Raw genomic sequence first — 14759 nt, 5'->3', positions numbered from 1 at the left:
GCAAAGCTGCAAGCACTGTTAGAAACACAGGACAATGTCAAAGGTAAAGCTGTTGGTCCACTGGCGTACCATGCAGTTCCCGGGGTTATTTTGCTCCACATTAGTCCACAGTTTTGGTGAAAGACAGAACTGACTTTCCATGTTCTTAAAGTATGAACAGTCGTGTTTTGTAGTCCTTGTAAGCTTCAGAGAAGCAAAGAGTTCTCTGATTGTTAAGTATTGTCTAGATGATCATGTGAAAACTAAAACATTTCCCAAGAAAGCAGCCAATAGGTATTGTAGATTGGTATAGACAATGTTCACTGAGAGGGAGGCAATAAAATCATTTAGATTAACCTGAAAGTCAAATAGGCTCCCAGGCTTTCAGTGAGGTCCGTGTCTACGTTAGCAGTCGAGGAGAAGTGCACTCAGCTGACACTTATCACCCTCTCCATATTCCCAAAAGATCTGCAGCCAGCAGGGGAGGGAAGGCAAAATGGCTAAGCACTGAATGTTAATTCAAACATTTAACCTTCATACACATAAATGCAGTTTTATAAACAATGCTAACTCCTAGTACAGGCAATGTTCTTTGATAGCTTGATTCTTTCTTTAAAAAGGTAAACCCTGGCAGCAACACAGCACCTGCAACTTGATCCAACAGTGCTAAGTCTTATCAAGACCTCTGGGCATTTCCTCATCATGAAACATGATGTGTGCTTGCCACTTAAAAGCTGTTATGAAGGAAAATGAATGTGCGCACTGGGCTTGCTCTGATGAAGAACAGAACTAATGACTGCTGTAGCAAAGGGATCAGATACAATGGGAGGGAGACCCTGGTTGCACTCATGAAGCTTGGCTGTGCTTACAGTTAAAATCTTTCTGTCTTCTTCAGAGAAAAATGGTGTCTAGATTGCTCGCTGAGAGAAAAATTGCCTACAGGGAGGGCCAAAGCTAGTTGGGTATAGGCTAAATATGTTGTGTTTTATCCCAGACAAACCTAGATGTCAGTAAGAATTGGTTTCACCTTCTACTTCTTCCCATAACAAATATGTGTTCACGCTGCCAGCCCCAGACACAATGTTAGCTGAATCCCCAAAAGAAAATGTAGTTCCTCTGGTGCTGAGGCAGGAACGCTGCAGAGCCTCTGTCCTCCCACTCCCATCACCAGTCAGTCCCTCACTCCCCTCGCCCTCCTTAGAAAGGCAACCCCTGCTGATCAGTAGGCACACAAGGGGCCACTGCCTCCTCCTCAGCAGTCCTGCCGATCCGGCCCCGCACTGAGCTCCTCAGACTTCAGCAGGTGGCACTCTACCAAGGCCCTCTATAAAGTACAGATGCTGAAACTGCCTGTGCCCATGCTTCTCCTCAGCCACGGGGGTGTGCGGTGCTCCCCACTGCCTGCCACACCCCCTGCTTCACAATGCACGGAGAGAGTAAGCCCAGGAAGCTTCCCATAGCCACTCTAAAAGGAACACAGTTCTGAGGAAGCAGCTAGACTTGACAAGCCCTCTGCATAGAAATCCACGACTTAGCTCATACATCTTTCCTTGTAATAAGATTTAGACTCTCCCAGGACTCCTAACTCCATCAGCATTAGAGGAAAAGGGCTTTCCTGTCCTGACTGACCTTGCAACGAGATACTGGGGGCTTGGTGCTGTGTTTTACTTTAATGGGACGTTTTCTGTGACATGAGTTAAACAAGTCATCTTCTTCCTTAAGGTCTGTCACTTATATTTTCAAGTATGTGGCTATTCTAAGAAATTGAAAGCTCAGAAAAGGCTGAAATTAAATACCTTAAGTGGAAAAAAGGAGAAAGTGCTATTCTAGAAACACAGAGGTGAAGGAGGCTCAGAGAGCTCAGAGATGGAAAGTAAGTCCTGGGAAAAGCTGTTCGGATAAGACTCAGTACAGTAAAGTTTAGTAAGTAGCAAAGTGAAGGTACAAAGAGACTCAGCAACATTTCCCTCATTAAAAAAACCCAGCTGTTCCACGCCTCTTTCTACAAAGCAATCCTATATCCCCAAACATGTTCAATTACTTATCACATTACTTCCAATATTTTAAGAAGTCAACAGAGGCTGTTGACATTTTTTTCCATAATTAATACATTCAAATGATATTTGGAAATGAAAAAAAAAGGTACCTTTTCCAATTCTCTTGGTATCCGCATACAAGTATACACTCTCTCTCTCCGCTCTGTGTACTTGGCCTCGTTATGTTCGAGGAAGTACCCTCTTGTCAGCTCCGCACTGAGGAACCTCAGTAATGAAAGTTCTACAGAAAAAGAGAAAATGACACAAAACAAAAAGAACAGTGTTTATCAACAACTCACAGGTGAGCTGGGGCCATAGGTAATACACATAGAAAACAAAAGGAGACTGCTACAGTCACAGGCCTGTGCCTAGAAGAGGGACACCCAAATCCCTGGAGCGTGGTATTGGGGAACTACTGTTGTTGCAGATTGAAAATACCACGGGAGTGTGGAAGGGATGGTTCCTGAGAACCAAAGGAGCCAGAAGAGCACCTCTCTGACCAGTCCAGGGTCTCAGGGGGCTATCGGCCCAGAGGGCAGAGAGAGAACAGGAGCTGTGAAGACTCCATCAAGTATATATTCCAGCAGTCAGTCAAAAGGTGGCCCAGAGCCCTGAAAAGCATTGCTTTCAGCTGAGACTATGCCAGCGCGGCCATACTGACACAGGCCAGCGGTGTCCTGCTTGGGCGGGTCCCCAGAGCAGCAGAAGCGGGCTAGTGCTGCCACTTCTCCCCATCAAAGGATATTCCTGCTCTGTGAACGTTTCCCAATGCCGTGGAGTCACTAGCTACACAGCAGGAAGCCTTCCTTTCCTAGGCCAGTCCACCTGTCCACACTGCTGCTGCTGCTCCCCCAACGTAAAGGCTTCTGGAGCACTTGTATCAGTAGAGGAAGGCCAAACAGCTGAAATATGTTCCATCCTGCAGCACTTGAGGTAAGAAGCTGAGGTGGGGACCCCCACCTGAGATGGGGACACTTTCTGGTATGTCACACTTCCTCCAACTCCCACCACCTCAACCATCACTCCAAACCCCTTGTCTGAGCAACACCGTCTGACTCTGCAGGAGGTCAGAAGTTTTCAGACTGATCTCTGGGCTTACTCTGCAGTTCCTCTAACAAATGTAAGCGGGGACGGTTAAAATGAAGCTCAAGAAGCCCCCTGGAAGACAGAGACAGGCTTAGCAGAGGGTCTCTACAGTATGCCTGAAAGAGCTTACTCCTGGACCGCGATGAATCCCTAGCTCCAGGAGCTTCACATCACAGCAACTGCTTATTGTGCTTAAGCGGTATGTTCTACATAAGTGAACACACACACACACACACACACATACACACACACACACACACACACACACACCTCTATACACGAGACTAATAACATATTTGCAGAATTGGTGATACATTGAGAAGTATCTGGGAATGAGACTGGGGAGGGTAAGCCTTCATGGGGAGAAATGCCACCATTTCCTCACTGTGGCTTGGCACAGGGCAGGCAGGGTCACTGTACCATGGGCATCCTGCCTTCCCTTCACTGTGTATTCCAGTTAAGTCACAAGGTGAAGCAGACACAAGATACAAATGCTACTGCTTATATTACAGATGCTCGGTCTTAAAGGCAATGGTATAATCTCGTCCACACAGAGTAAAACTTTAGGCTAGGAACTTTCTAGAACTGTAACGAAATCTGAAGAGAAAAAGATGCTGTTGTGTGCTGCACTGCAAAAGAGAAATGCTAACAACAGAGAAAGCTCTGCTTATGCTCAGTTCAGTGCCAACTTCTGGCACTTTCCATCTCATCTTATTTAACACTGACTTTACTTAAAGACACCTACATGAACATAAGACGGATGACTAGTCCATGTTCAGCACGGGTGGAACTATTTAATAAACAGCAATGATACACTTATAAAAAACCGATCAACCCGGAAGTAGAAAGAGAATGAGTCTCTGGAAGAGAAGGGCTGCTGCATGCCAGGCAGGCACTGCTCTGACAATGGGGAGCTGGCACTCAGACCTCAGCCCATGGGCCTCAGTGATCATGATTATCAATGACAGCCCAAGGGGCCTGGGCCTAACCCCTGAGAGCTGTGCCACTGTGTCATCACAAGGGCGAGAGGCTTCCTGCCCTCAACAAGAGACAGAAGCTGGGCAGACCAGGAGTCTGTCATCTGTGTTAAAGAGACACGTAGACAGGTCATTATATAGTAGTTTTATTTTAAAAAGCAAAAATAAAACAAAGGTCTGGACACACCTTGCTTATTGGGCAAATTCTCTTCCACAGTGGTGTCTTCCTTGGTGACTGTGGAGGCCAGTTTTTGCCATAGTCAGTGTTTTGTTCTTATGTGGAGTCACCTGGAGAAGGGGCCCAGGATGGTCAAGTCACAGGCCTCAAGTTCTCAAGAGAGAAAACGGACCCTCCTGCCAGCTGTGTAACATCTGTTTCTGCCTTGCCTTCCACACAGATCCTTGAGGCACCTGACAGTGTATGTGTGTGAAAACCGATGGAAACCACAAGGCGTGATGATGCGCTGTCATGACCTCCAGCTCCTTTCTGCGTATCAACTGTGAAACAAGCATTCCTGGCGCGCCCGTTGTTACCCAGTTACCTATAAATGCTTTCCTGAGAGCCTGGCTACACGGTGGAAAGCACCCCAACAAGTACATTTAACAACCTACGTAACCTAAATGAAGTAGATGTCATAAAGAAGCTTAATATAAACAAAATGTTTCAGCTATACTCTAAGTACAAAAGAGGACTGTGTGAGGAAACTACGTCTAGAAATATAAGACTCTTAGTGTTAAACACCAGTTAGATTCTTAACTGCTGAGCCATCCCTCTTGCCCTACAATGGTAAACCATTAAACAATAAAAGTGTATTCTTTAAGTACAAACATTCGACTGTAAAAAAAAAAACAAAACTATAGCTATGGACATCTTACAGATGAAGAAAACCAAGGCACAGAGAGGCAAAGGACGTCCCCAAGGTCGCACCAAACTATACACCCAGTACTGTGCTTTCTTGAGACATGGAGGTCTGGCTGGTTGACCTAGAACTCACTGAATGTATCAGGCTGCCATCCAACGCGCAGTGATGCTCCTGCCTCTGTTTGCAAAGCACTAGAGTTATAGACATGAGACACACCATGTCCAGCACTCAAGAGCTTTTAAAAAACAGACACCTGCATTTTTTGTGAACACTCTAGTACCCTGGCGGCCCTCATTCTCTGCACTGCCACAGAACCTGCATTCCGTGTCGCTACACTAAGCCAGGGGACTCTCTTCTGAGACCATAAACCAAGTGCCATGTACCTTAACTTTCCAGCGTCCATCCCCGAGTAAGGACTAATGTGGCAGCTGTCTCTGCACACAGTCAACATCACGCTAATAAGCCGTAGAATGGTCTTTAAAGGTGCAGTAAAACAATGCTGACTAAAAACCCAAGCTTCATGGTAGGAAATATCTTGAAGGCCTTAACTTTCCTCATTATCAACAATTCCTGGACCCGGTTTAAGGGACGAGATCCTTCCTCTGTGAGACAATATACAGCGGTCTTGTGTCTGTTACTTCACATAACGCTCATAACAATTATAACTAAGAAGGGGACTTAATGGGGATTCACATAATACCAATGAAGAAACTGAGAAACTGAACAGATCTAGTCAAAACTCACTTAAAAGGACAAATGTGAGAGTGAGGCCTGGAACTGACCAGCAAACACAGCATGCTCTCTCCTCTCAGCGTACTACATCCAACCACCCACTGCTATTTTAGAGAAAAAGACCTGGCCAAAATATGATTTTGAATCATGCCTGATGAAGAGACTTGGACCTGACCTGTCAAGCTGGCCTTGCTGCTTGTATGGCACTGCTCCCCACGTCCTCACTCCCTGGAGAAGTCTGTACATTCTATTGAGGTAGTCAGCACTCAACTGCACTGTGGCTGTATGAAATACTCTCTAGCATTTGACAGACTTATCTGAGCTTACTTATTTTCCCTATGACTTAGAGTATAGTCTTTTGAAAATAGAGCTATTTTACTATATAATTATAAGTGTGTCTATATTAGAAGACTGTGAACATTAATAAAAGTAAAATAATCCCAAATCTAAGTCCAAATCAATTCTACTAGTATATTTTAATCAATATTCACTTATCACAGAAATGCTCTGTAAGCCTGTACCTTAAATTGAGAAATAAGAGTATAAATTCTTTTTCCTCACTCCTAAAATAAGAACTATTAGTCTTACTCATCAGAGACAGCTTACTTTAGAAATTAGAAGCTAGGATCAAAGGTATTTATTAAAAGTAATGAGTAATCATACATATATTTATATGTTCAGCAATGTCTAAATATATCTTTCTTAAAATAGCACTGCACATTAAAAAAGCAAATTGGAAAGGAATACTGACCAACTGTTAAGAAACTATTAAACATGCATGTCTCCAGCCTTAAGTAAAGGGAAATGTTTACAAAGTTTAAACATGCATCTAAAATATTAAGCCTACCTTTCTTAGCCATACTTTTGTACAGGGAAACTAGGGATTAACTTTTCTAGGAGACAATACAAAAGGGAGTTTCGCCTTCCTAAGTCAAATGTAAGGAAAAAAAAAACCATTTTGAATATTATATTCAAGTTCTTGAGGCTTTGGGTTGTTTTTGTTTGTTCATTTTGAAGACATGGGCTCTACATGTAACCCAGGCTGGCCTTGAACTCAGGATCTTCTTACCTCTGCCTCCCACTGTTTTTTTTAAAAGTTTATGGCCTAATTTAGGGCCAAAAAGAACAGAGCAGTCATGATTAGAGACAGAAAAAGGTATCAAAATGAAAGTGACATCCTAATGCTAACAAAGAAAGGATTAAAAATGTGAGAAGTGTGTCAATAATTCTCCAGCCAGCTTTAATTTTCAGGTACACAAACAATAGAAAACAAGGAATATGAATCGTTTGGGTCCCACTGGCAATCTTTGTGGGAACTGGTAACAGGAAACCAGTTGGCCTTTCTGGGTTTCAGCTTTCCCTTCTTCTCCTGGAGATACAGCAAGATGTGTGAAGGCAAGCAGAGCACAAGGGTGAGTTCCAGAAGTCAAATCACCATTACAAAGAGAACAACAGCCACACCACTGCTCCACCACACAGGACACTGTCGCCACACCTGACATCTGGCTTCTCCTTTGACAAGCAATGCTTATCTGCTCCCCTCCTGAGCTTGCCTTACTGGGAACTGTCTACTGCTCATAGCAGGTGTCATGCTATCTCACACCAAACCTGTTATGTCTCTATGGAGAGTAAAACAATTAAGTTTGAGTCTATTTGGTAGTGGTGCCATAGAGCAGAGCCAAGTGGATTAAGCAAGCAGTCTAAGTAGTTCAACAACTGAACGGGGCTAAGACCAAAGATTGCCTAATTGCTTAGTCCAACAATGACTTACTGGCCATCAATTCCCAAAGGCAAGTATGGCTATATAGAATCCCTCTCACCTACAAGTTTGCAGATGAGTAAAGGGGGAATAACACAGGAATAGGATGTGTATTACTTACGATCTTGTCTATGTCCAAAAGTGCAATATGAATGGCAATTTATCTTAAGAGTATGAAAAAAGAGCAAGGTGAGAGACTGTAGTTCTTGGTGACCACTGTTTCTAGAGTTTGAATTCAGTGACCATATAGGAATGGTGAGTGGAGGAGTGGGGTATCCATCTCTAACTGTGTTGAAGTATAAGTACTAGCATCCAGCATTTTTTTTTTAAAGCCAGGGTCTCTCTGTGTTAGCTTTGGCTGTCCTGGACTCGCTTTACAGACCAGGCTGGCCTCGAACTCACAGCGATCCACCTCCCTCTGCCTCCCAAGTGCTGGAATTAAAGGCATGTGCTACCATGCCCGGCGTCAGCATTTTTAAATAAATGAATATTAAAAAAAAAAAAAAGAAAAAAGATACTGCTGAGAATCAAACGATAGCAGTCTGCAAAGAAACAGAAAGAAAATATAACTTATATTGATGAATGCATATCATATTTATAGCTGTATATAGTTTAATTTTTCCTGAACAGCTAAAGTAGGAAGGGCAGGACTACAATAACAAAATGAACCTTAAACATTACACTTCAGTTTATTTTACTCAAAGTACCGATAAGCAACTGTCTATTCATTTAAAGAGAACCAGAGACTGCTAGGACTGATCAACAAATGTCTTATGATAAGAGCCCTGAATGTCTTAGGGAAAATGATAAAGGGGACATTGGAACTAAGTGATGGGTAGGACTATCAAGACACTAAGATTATGACTTAGCTTGCAGAGTGGAGGACAAGGCAAGTTCACAGGAGCCTTTACAGAGAATGGACAAGTAATACTTCAGTGTGAGCACCCAGTCTTAGCCTACTATGACTCAGGGAGAGATGTTCCCAGCCTCACACTAGGTGGTGTCCTCTGGCCTGGCTAATAAAGTTCCTGTATCATGGTAAAGAGGCAAAGGGAGGAAGAAGCAGCACTAGGAGGTGAACGACAAAGAGCGACTGGATTTCTACGCTCCAGGGGAAGCCGTTGCCAAGTGCAGAAGCAGTCACAGGTGGGCAGGCATCCACAGTGAGAGCTGCCTGGCTCTTAGAACACTGACAGAAGAGGGTGGTTCACAGCGAGCCCACACAGGAAAACCGCTAGCTGGTACCTCTAACTGAAATGTTACTGGGATGCTTGCCTAGATCTCTAATGCCAACCCCCCCCCCCAAACAGGAGTAACCCCATCTCTTCCAATATGCATGACGGAGGGGACCAAGGAACAAAAGGGGCCATCCCAATAGTCAAGGTGTCTCCCTAGCAAAGACTTTCTGCTATAGCTTTTAACCTGTTAAGTATATGATGCTTGATGTGCCACCTTGGTGAAGAATGAGTGTGTGCTATGATGCTAAGTTTACGTAGTAAGCCCAAGTATTCAGCTCCATCCCAGGAACGGTTACTTCTCTTTAGAAGTCGTCCAAGGTCTGTGTTAGTACCAGGGAGGAATAACTCTCCTCAACTCAGAAGTTCAAGGTCTGTGTTCGTCAAAGGCTCTTCCCAGTTTCATTGTTTTTCTTCACTCAAACGACATAAAGGTTTCCTGAAGCTCAAAAGCATTTCAAAGAAACTGTACTGAAACCTGGCCACATCCATTTGCTTGAAGTCAGCAAGTCTAGGTAAACAAGCAGCTGAGAGATCGAAGACTTTGCCTTACTTAGGTCCTGCCAATTTAGAAAGCAAACACTCCTGCAAGCAAGTGTTTAACCGACAGCTAAACCAAATAGAGAATGCTGAAGAAATTTTAAGTAGCTGGCTAATCAAAAAAGGCCAAACAAGGCACACAGCCTGTGCTGAAGTTTTCAAAGATACAGAGACCGATGCAAAACTCTATGTCCAATCTGAGAATTAGCAAGTCTTTCAAGATTTATCCACCAGTCTTAGAGACTTCCAGGACCAATTTCAATAGCCATAGTGAACGACGGAATCAATCTTATAACTTGAATGTGTATTTATATAAGCTGCAGGGCCTAGTCCACTGTACTAGCTTGGAATAAGTTGGAAGAAATGTCATCAAGTTGCTGTTCAAATATCTTGGACATACTATGTAAGAATTAAAATGTAGTGGCTCTTATACCCAACGAAACAGACATATCAAAATCTTCCTTTTTCTTCCGAGCTTAATACAAAGCTTCTGCATGAATACCACCGCCATTAGAAATTCTTTTAAAATAATAAGATCCTCGAACACACAGGAATTATAATATTTTAACAGTATGTTTTAAAGAGTTTATGGACAGCAGGGCTTAAAAGTGGTACATATTTTCTTGTGTGAGAAAACTGTTTCTTCTGGCTCAAGTTTTTAGTTTAGGAAAAGTCCACAGATAACATTTGAAGGGGTGTCGCACATTTCTGTGCCGGAGAAAACTACTGAACTTCACGGTCGCGACAGCACCGTCACCTGAGTCTATAAAAAATGTAATCGAAGGGCAAGTTAACAGGTTTCCTTGACTCGACTTCGCATAAAACACAGAGGGGGAAAAAGTCACTTTGGCATAGACATCATCTAGAAAACCCCGCGCGTCCCATTTTTGACCTCCTTCGGATGTGGGAGATGCTTGTCACTGTTGAGAGCGGCCGGGAGCAGTCAGTGACCAAGGACCGACGAGCTCCGGGGCGCACCTGGCTCGGGGATGGCCACGGGAGCGCCGGGCCGCGCGCACTGGCCGCCGGGGTAGCTGTCACCGGCCGCGGGGACCCGGGAGCCACCGGAGCGGCGGCCGCAGCGTCCCCGCCACCCATTGCCCGCGTCGGCCCCCTCGGTAGCCCGCCGCGGCCTAGCGCTGCCCGCCTGCCCGCTCGCCCGCCCGCCCGCCGCTTGCCTCACCTGCGCGGCCGCGGCGCTTCTCCCGCCGCCGGTCGCTCTCGTAGAAGCCCAGTGTCTCGGTGTGCTGAGGAGCCGGCCCGTGGCCGCCACCGCCCGGCTGCTCCGCCTCGCCGCGGCCGGTCCGCTCGGGGCCGTCCGCGCCGCCACCGCCGCCTTCTCCCGGGGCGGCCGCGTCGCAGACGCCCGCCATGTTCCGAGCGCCACACACTGTCCCCGCCACCTCCCTCCAGCCGCCCGCCCGGCCTCCGCCTCCCGCCGGCCCCTTCGCCGCCTCGCCCCGCCCCTCGCCCGAGCCCGGGCAGCCACCATCCGCAGCCCGCCGGCCGGCGCGCGCCATTGGCGTCAGCGGCGCGTGGGAGGCCGCGGTGGCCGCCGCCACGGCCGCCGCCATCTTCTTCCTGCCGTCGCCGTGGCGCGCGGCGGGCTCCGCGGAGCGGGGCGCGGCGCCGGGAGGCTCCATGCTGCCGGGCTGCGCGGCCGGGGACGGCGGGCGGCGGCGGGGCTCGGTGTGGCTGTCCGCGCGGCCGGAGCCCCTTGCGCCCGTGCGGTGGCCGGAGTGCGCGGGCGCGACCCGCTTAGCCTTGGCAGCCCGGCGACTGGGGCCCGGCTCCAGCTCCGTGGCTCCCGCCGGCGCCCCGGTGGCTCTGCTGTCTTGGCTGCATCTCTCCTGCATATTTATGATCATCTGTCACATTCCCTGTCCGTGGACAGTGTCCAAAGCCTAGCTCGGGGGAGCGTGCCAACAGGTGGGGGACTCGGCCCGATGGGCAGTGTGCTTGATGTACCCAACGCGCCGCAGACATTCTGGGGCTGCCTTTCGGGAATAGGGTTGTGTGAAGGCGGGTGTCAGCCAAGGTGGCCTGGTTCTGTCACCTGGTCACCGCTTTCTGTCGGTCTGTGACCATAACCCCTCACTGACTGTAAGGCTGGGTGGAAATGAATCACGCTCCGCCTGGAAGACCTAAACCTGGGCTTCCCGCGTGATTGCAGTGCGCTCCAGTAGCGCGCACAGTGGCCCCAGGATTGCTTTCTGTCATATTTCGGAATTTACCTGTATCGTTGCAACTTTTTAGTGAGCAAAAGCATAACAGATACGTGTTCACGCACTAATTTGTTCTACACTTAAGCCGAGAACCATGGAACAGGGCATGGTACATCAAGAGGATCCTGAGGGACAGCCAGATACCCAGCTGCAAATTCCCAGTTGGCAGTTCTGTGCTGTTGCAAGGCCATTTGACAACAGGGCAGGATGTGGGGAGAGGAAGGGTTAAAGAGGAACTTGCAAAGTCCAAAAATTCCCAAGACCAATCCATTGTAAGCTTTAAATTGCGGAAATCCAAACAATGCAGAGAATGTTTTTTTAAAAGTCAGGTTTTGTTTTTGTTTGGTCAAAATTGAATCTTAAAAACAATGTCCTTGACAAATCTTCAGAATCATGAAAATCAAAAGACACAAAAAGTTTTATATACTGTAAGGTTCCTTCTAATCCAAATTCCATTATCCTCAGATACAGTGCAAAACAACCCTCTGTTTTATCTGGGGATTGTTTAAAAGGCAACTGTTTTTACTGCTTGCTTTTCTTCAGTGTCTGTGTCGCTCATCAATCTCCTTAATTGTTCCTGCTAATCGCTTGGATTTTAGAAGGGAAAGACTCCCAAATATCCTTTGCTCTGAGAGCTGTTTGTAGCAATGGCTTTCTCTCATTTTGTGTTTCGGGCTGGGGAAAGACTATGTTCCAAAGGGTGTTGCTAATCTTAAATAGTCAGAGCAGAGAGGGGGGTTGGTCAGGGCAGTGAGCCCTGCCCAAGAATTGAAGGTGTCCTGGCTAGTGATGGATGCATAAGAAATTCAGAGGCTTCCTAGCTTCTCTTTTATGGGGCCTTTCCACTAGGTCTACACATCTAACATGAGAAACTGCATAATTTCAAGTTCACAGTCTGCCCAAAGTGGCTTTAAGCTCAAACAGCATTCTTTCCTTGTATAGGTATTGATAATTAAATCATCAAATAGCCTGTTGTATATACGAGGTTTTTTTGTGTGTGTGAGTTTTGTTTTTTCATTTTATTTATTTCTGGTTTCTTGTTTGTCAGGTTGTTTGTTTGATTTTGCCTCCCCCCCCCCCCCCCCAGTTTTTCAAGACAGGGTCTCTCTGTGTTAGCCTTAGCTGTCCTGGACTCACTGTGTAGACCAGGCTGGCCTCAAACTCACAGCGATCCGCCTGCCGCTGCCTCCTGAGTGTTGGGATTAAAGGTGTGCACTTAACAGGGTCTTTTTACTTAGCCTTGGCTGTCCCAGAGTTCACTATGTAGACCAGGCTGACCTCGAACTCACAGATATCAGCCTGTCACTGCCTCCTGAGTTCTGGGACTGAAGGCATGGACCACCACCATGCTCAGCTTGTATTTCATTTTAAAGTTAATTTGACCTATTGAAATGTATTTAGAACCCAGGAAAGCGTACTTTTAATCCCATGCCCAGCAGCCAGGTGTGGTGGTACACATGTGTACTCCTAACACTCAAGATAAAAACAGGACCAACAACTGGAAGCTAACTTTGGGAGGACATGAGACCCAGTCCTCCCGAACCCAAATATAATAAGTAAGCACTCAGAACCCTCAACAGTAAGTTACAAATAGCCTTCAAAGTCCAGAACCAGGAACATATATGTAGCAACCAAGTATAGTATTTATAAAGGAAAGACAGAGGTTTAGGATTATAGCACTATCATTTTAATACAAGAGCTTTTAAAAAGCAACCTTCTCCAATAAAGTATCAACTATTTTGTATTGTGTTGTAACACTAGACTTGTAAGGAGTATGCTGCTGGGGTGACAATGAAAGGAGTCTTCCAGCAGGGTGCTTTAATCCCAGCATCAGGAAGCAGAGGCAGGAGGATCTTCAGGCCAGTGTGGTCCTCATAGTGAGTTCTAGGACAGCTAGAGCTACATAGTGAGACCCCCATCTCAAAAACAACAATGAGTTGAGAAGCTGGGGATGTTGGTATAGCCACTGTGTGCCTATTGTAATTTAAAAGTGGCAAGAAACAAAACCTCCCCCTACCCCTCTTGAGACAGGGTTTCTCTGTGTAGCCTTGGCTGTCCTGGATTTGCTTTGTAGTTCAGACTGGCCTCGAACTCAGAGATCTGCCTGCCTCTGCCTTCCTGAGTGCTGGGATTACAGACCTGTGCTACCATGCCCGGCTCAAAACTGTTCTTTTTTTTTTTTTAAGATTTATTTTTATTTTATGTGTTTTGTGTTTTGCTTGCATGTATGTTTTGCCTGCTTATATATATGCATGGTCACTCCATTGCATGCCCAGTGCCCAGGAAGGCCAGAAGATGGCATCTGGTCACCTGGAACTGGAGCCAACATGTGGATGCTGGGAATCAAATGTGGCGCCTCTGCTGTGATTGCCTACAATGATGCTACAGTGTGATTTTTTTCCCCCCTGCATTAGTTCCTTCAAGGACTAGCCCGGCACAGTGCAGTGAGTATAGGGCTTGTAGTTACAAGCCTTGGGACTAACACTATCTTGACTATCTACGCATTTAGTTGTGTGTCCCTGGCATTAATATATAGGGCAAAAGGTACTATTTCCTTTTTGTGGTAACTTGGAATACCCCTTTATGATGTTTTCGGTTTTCTACTATAAACTGGATTCATCTCTTGATAGCACTTTCATCATATCTGTTGCCCTTGAGTTGTTTGAAATGAGTTCCTCACTTTTTTTTTTCTGAGTAAAAACAAAAACAAAACAAACAAATAAAACTTTCATGAAAACATCTGTGATCATTGAAAAGCTTGTCCTCTCTTTGACTCTCTAAGTAGAGTATTTGACCAAATAAGCAGGCGCGAGCCTCTCTCTGCTCCATTTTCCCTACTGTGAAATCACACTTGGGCTAGATTGTAATGGCCTCTTGAAACATCAAAACAATGCCAAAGTCTGTGTATCCCCCTGTTGGCGTATCGTTTCATCTATTTTATTGGGTTCTTATATCTACCACCCTTCTCCACCCCAGTCCAACACCCCAACACCAGGTAGGAGAGATAGAAGGTTTGGAGGGGAAAGGAGCATAGGCCTCTTTAGACTACTTCCTGCAGTTGAAGGTTGTTGGGTTCCTTGGGGGCAAGTCCAGTCTTCCTTTCAGGATATCTCCAACTTGTCATCAAACTGCAACAACAGCAAAGGGGAGCAGCAGCCACCTCCAGAGTGGCCCCCATCCATCTCCAGGCTCTGAAATGTATTCCCTCTCCACTCCCCAGAATTCAACTATCTGCAGCTGGCAAAGATCATGCCCCTGCTAATGAACGAGACAGTAATAATTATCAGGCTCTCAGGCTGTGGTTTGCCTCCTCAGCTCCCAGCTCTG

The 14759-nt window shown here is 46.1% G+C and overlaps 1 protein-coding gene across 1 annotated transcript in view; it reads right to left on the bottom strand.

Moving 5' to 3' along the window:
* Positions 1 to 10630, bottom strand: part of TAPT1 (transmembrane anterior posterior transformation 1) — a 44357-nt gene extending 33727 nt beyond the window's left edge. The window contains exons 1-2 of the mRNA XM_084799196.1: positions 10391 to 10630; positions 2126 to 2256 (exon numbers count right to left, since the gene is read on the bottom strand). Of these exons, the coding sequence (XP_084655322.1) occupies positions 2126 to 2256; positions 10391 to 10580 (321 nt within the window). The 5' untranslated portion in view covers positions 10581 to 10630. The remainder of the gene's footprint in view (positions 1 to 2125; positions 2257 to 10390) is intronic.
* Positions 10631 to 14759: the final 4129 nt, after the last annotated feature.

Source organism: Acomys minous, assembly GCF_964271855.1.
Source record: "Acomys minous genome assembly, chromosome: 10".
Lineage (NCBI taxonomy): Eukaryota > Metazoa > Chordata > Mammalia > Rodentia > Muridae > Acomys > Acomys minous.
The sequence above is the reverse complement of the archived record's forward strand: the minus strand, read 5'-3'. Positions and strand labels throughout refer to the sequence as shown.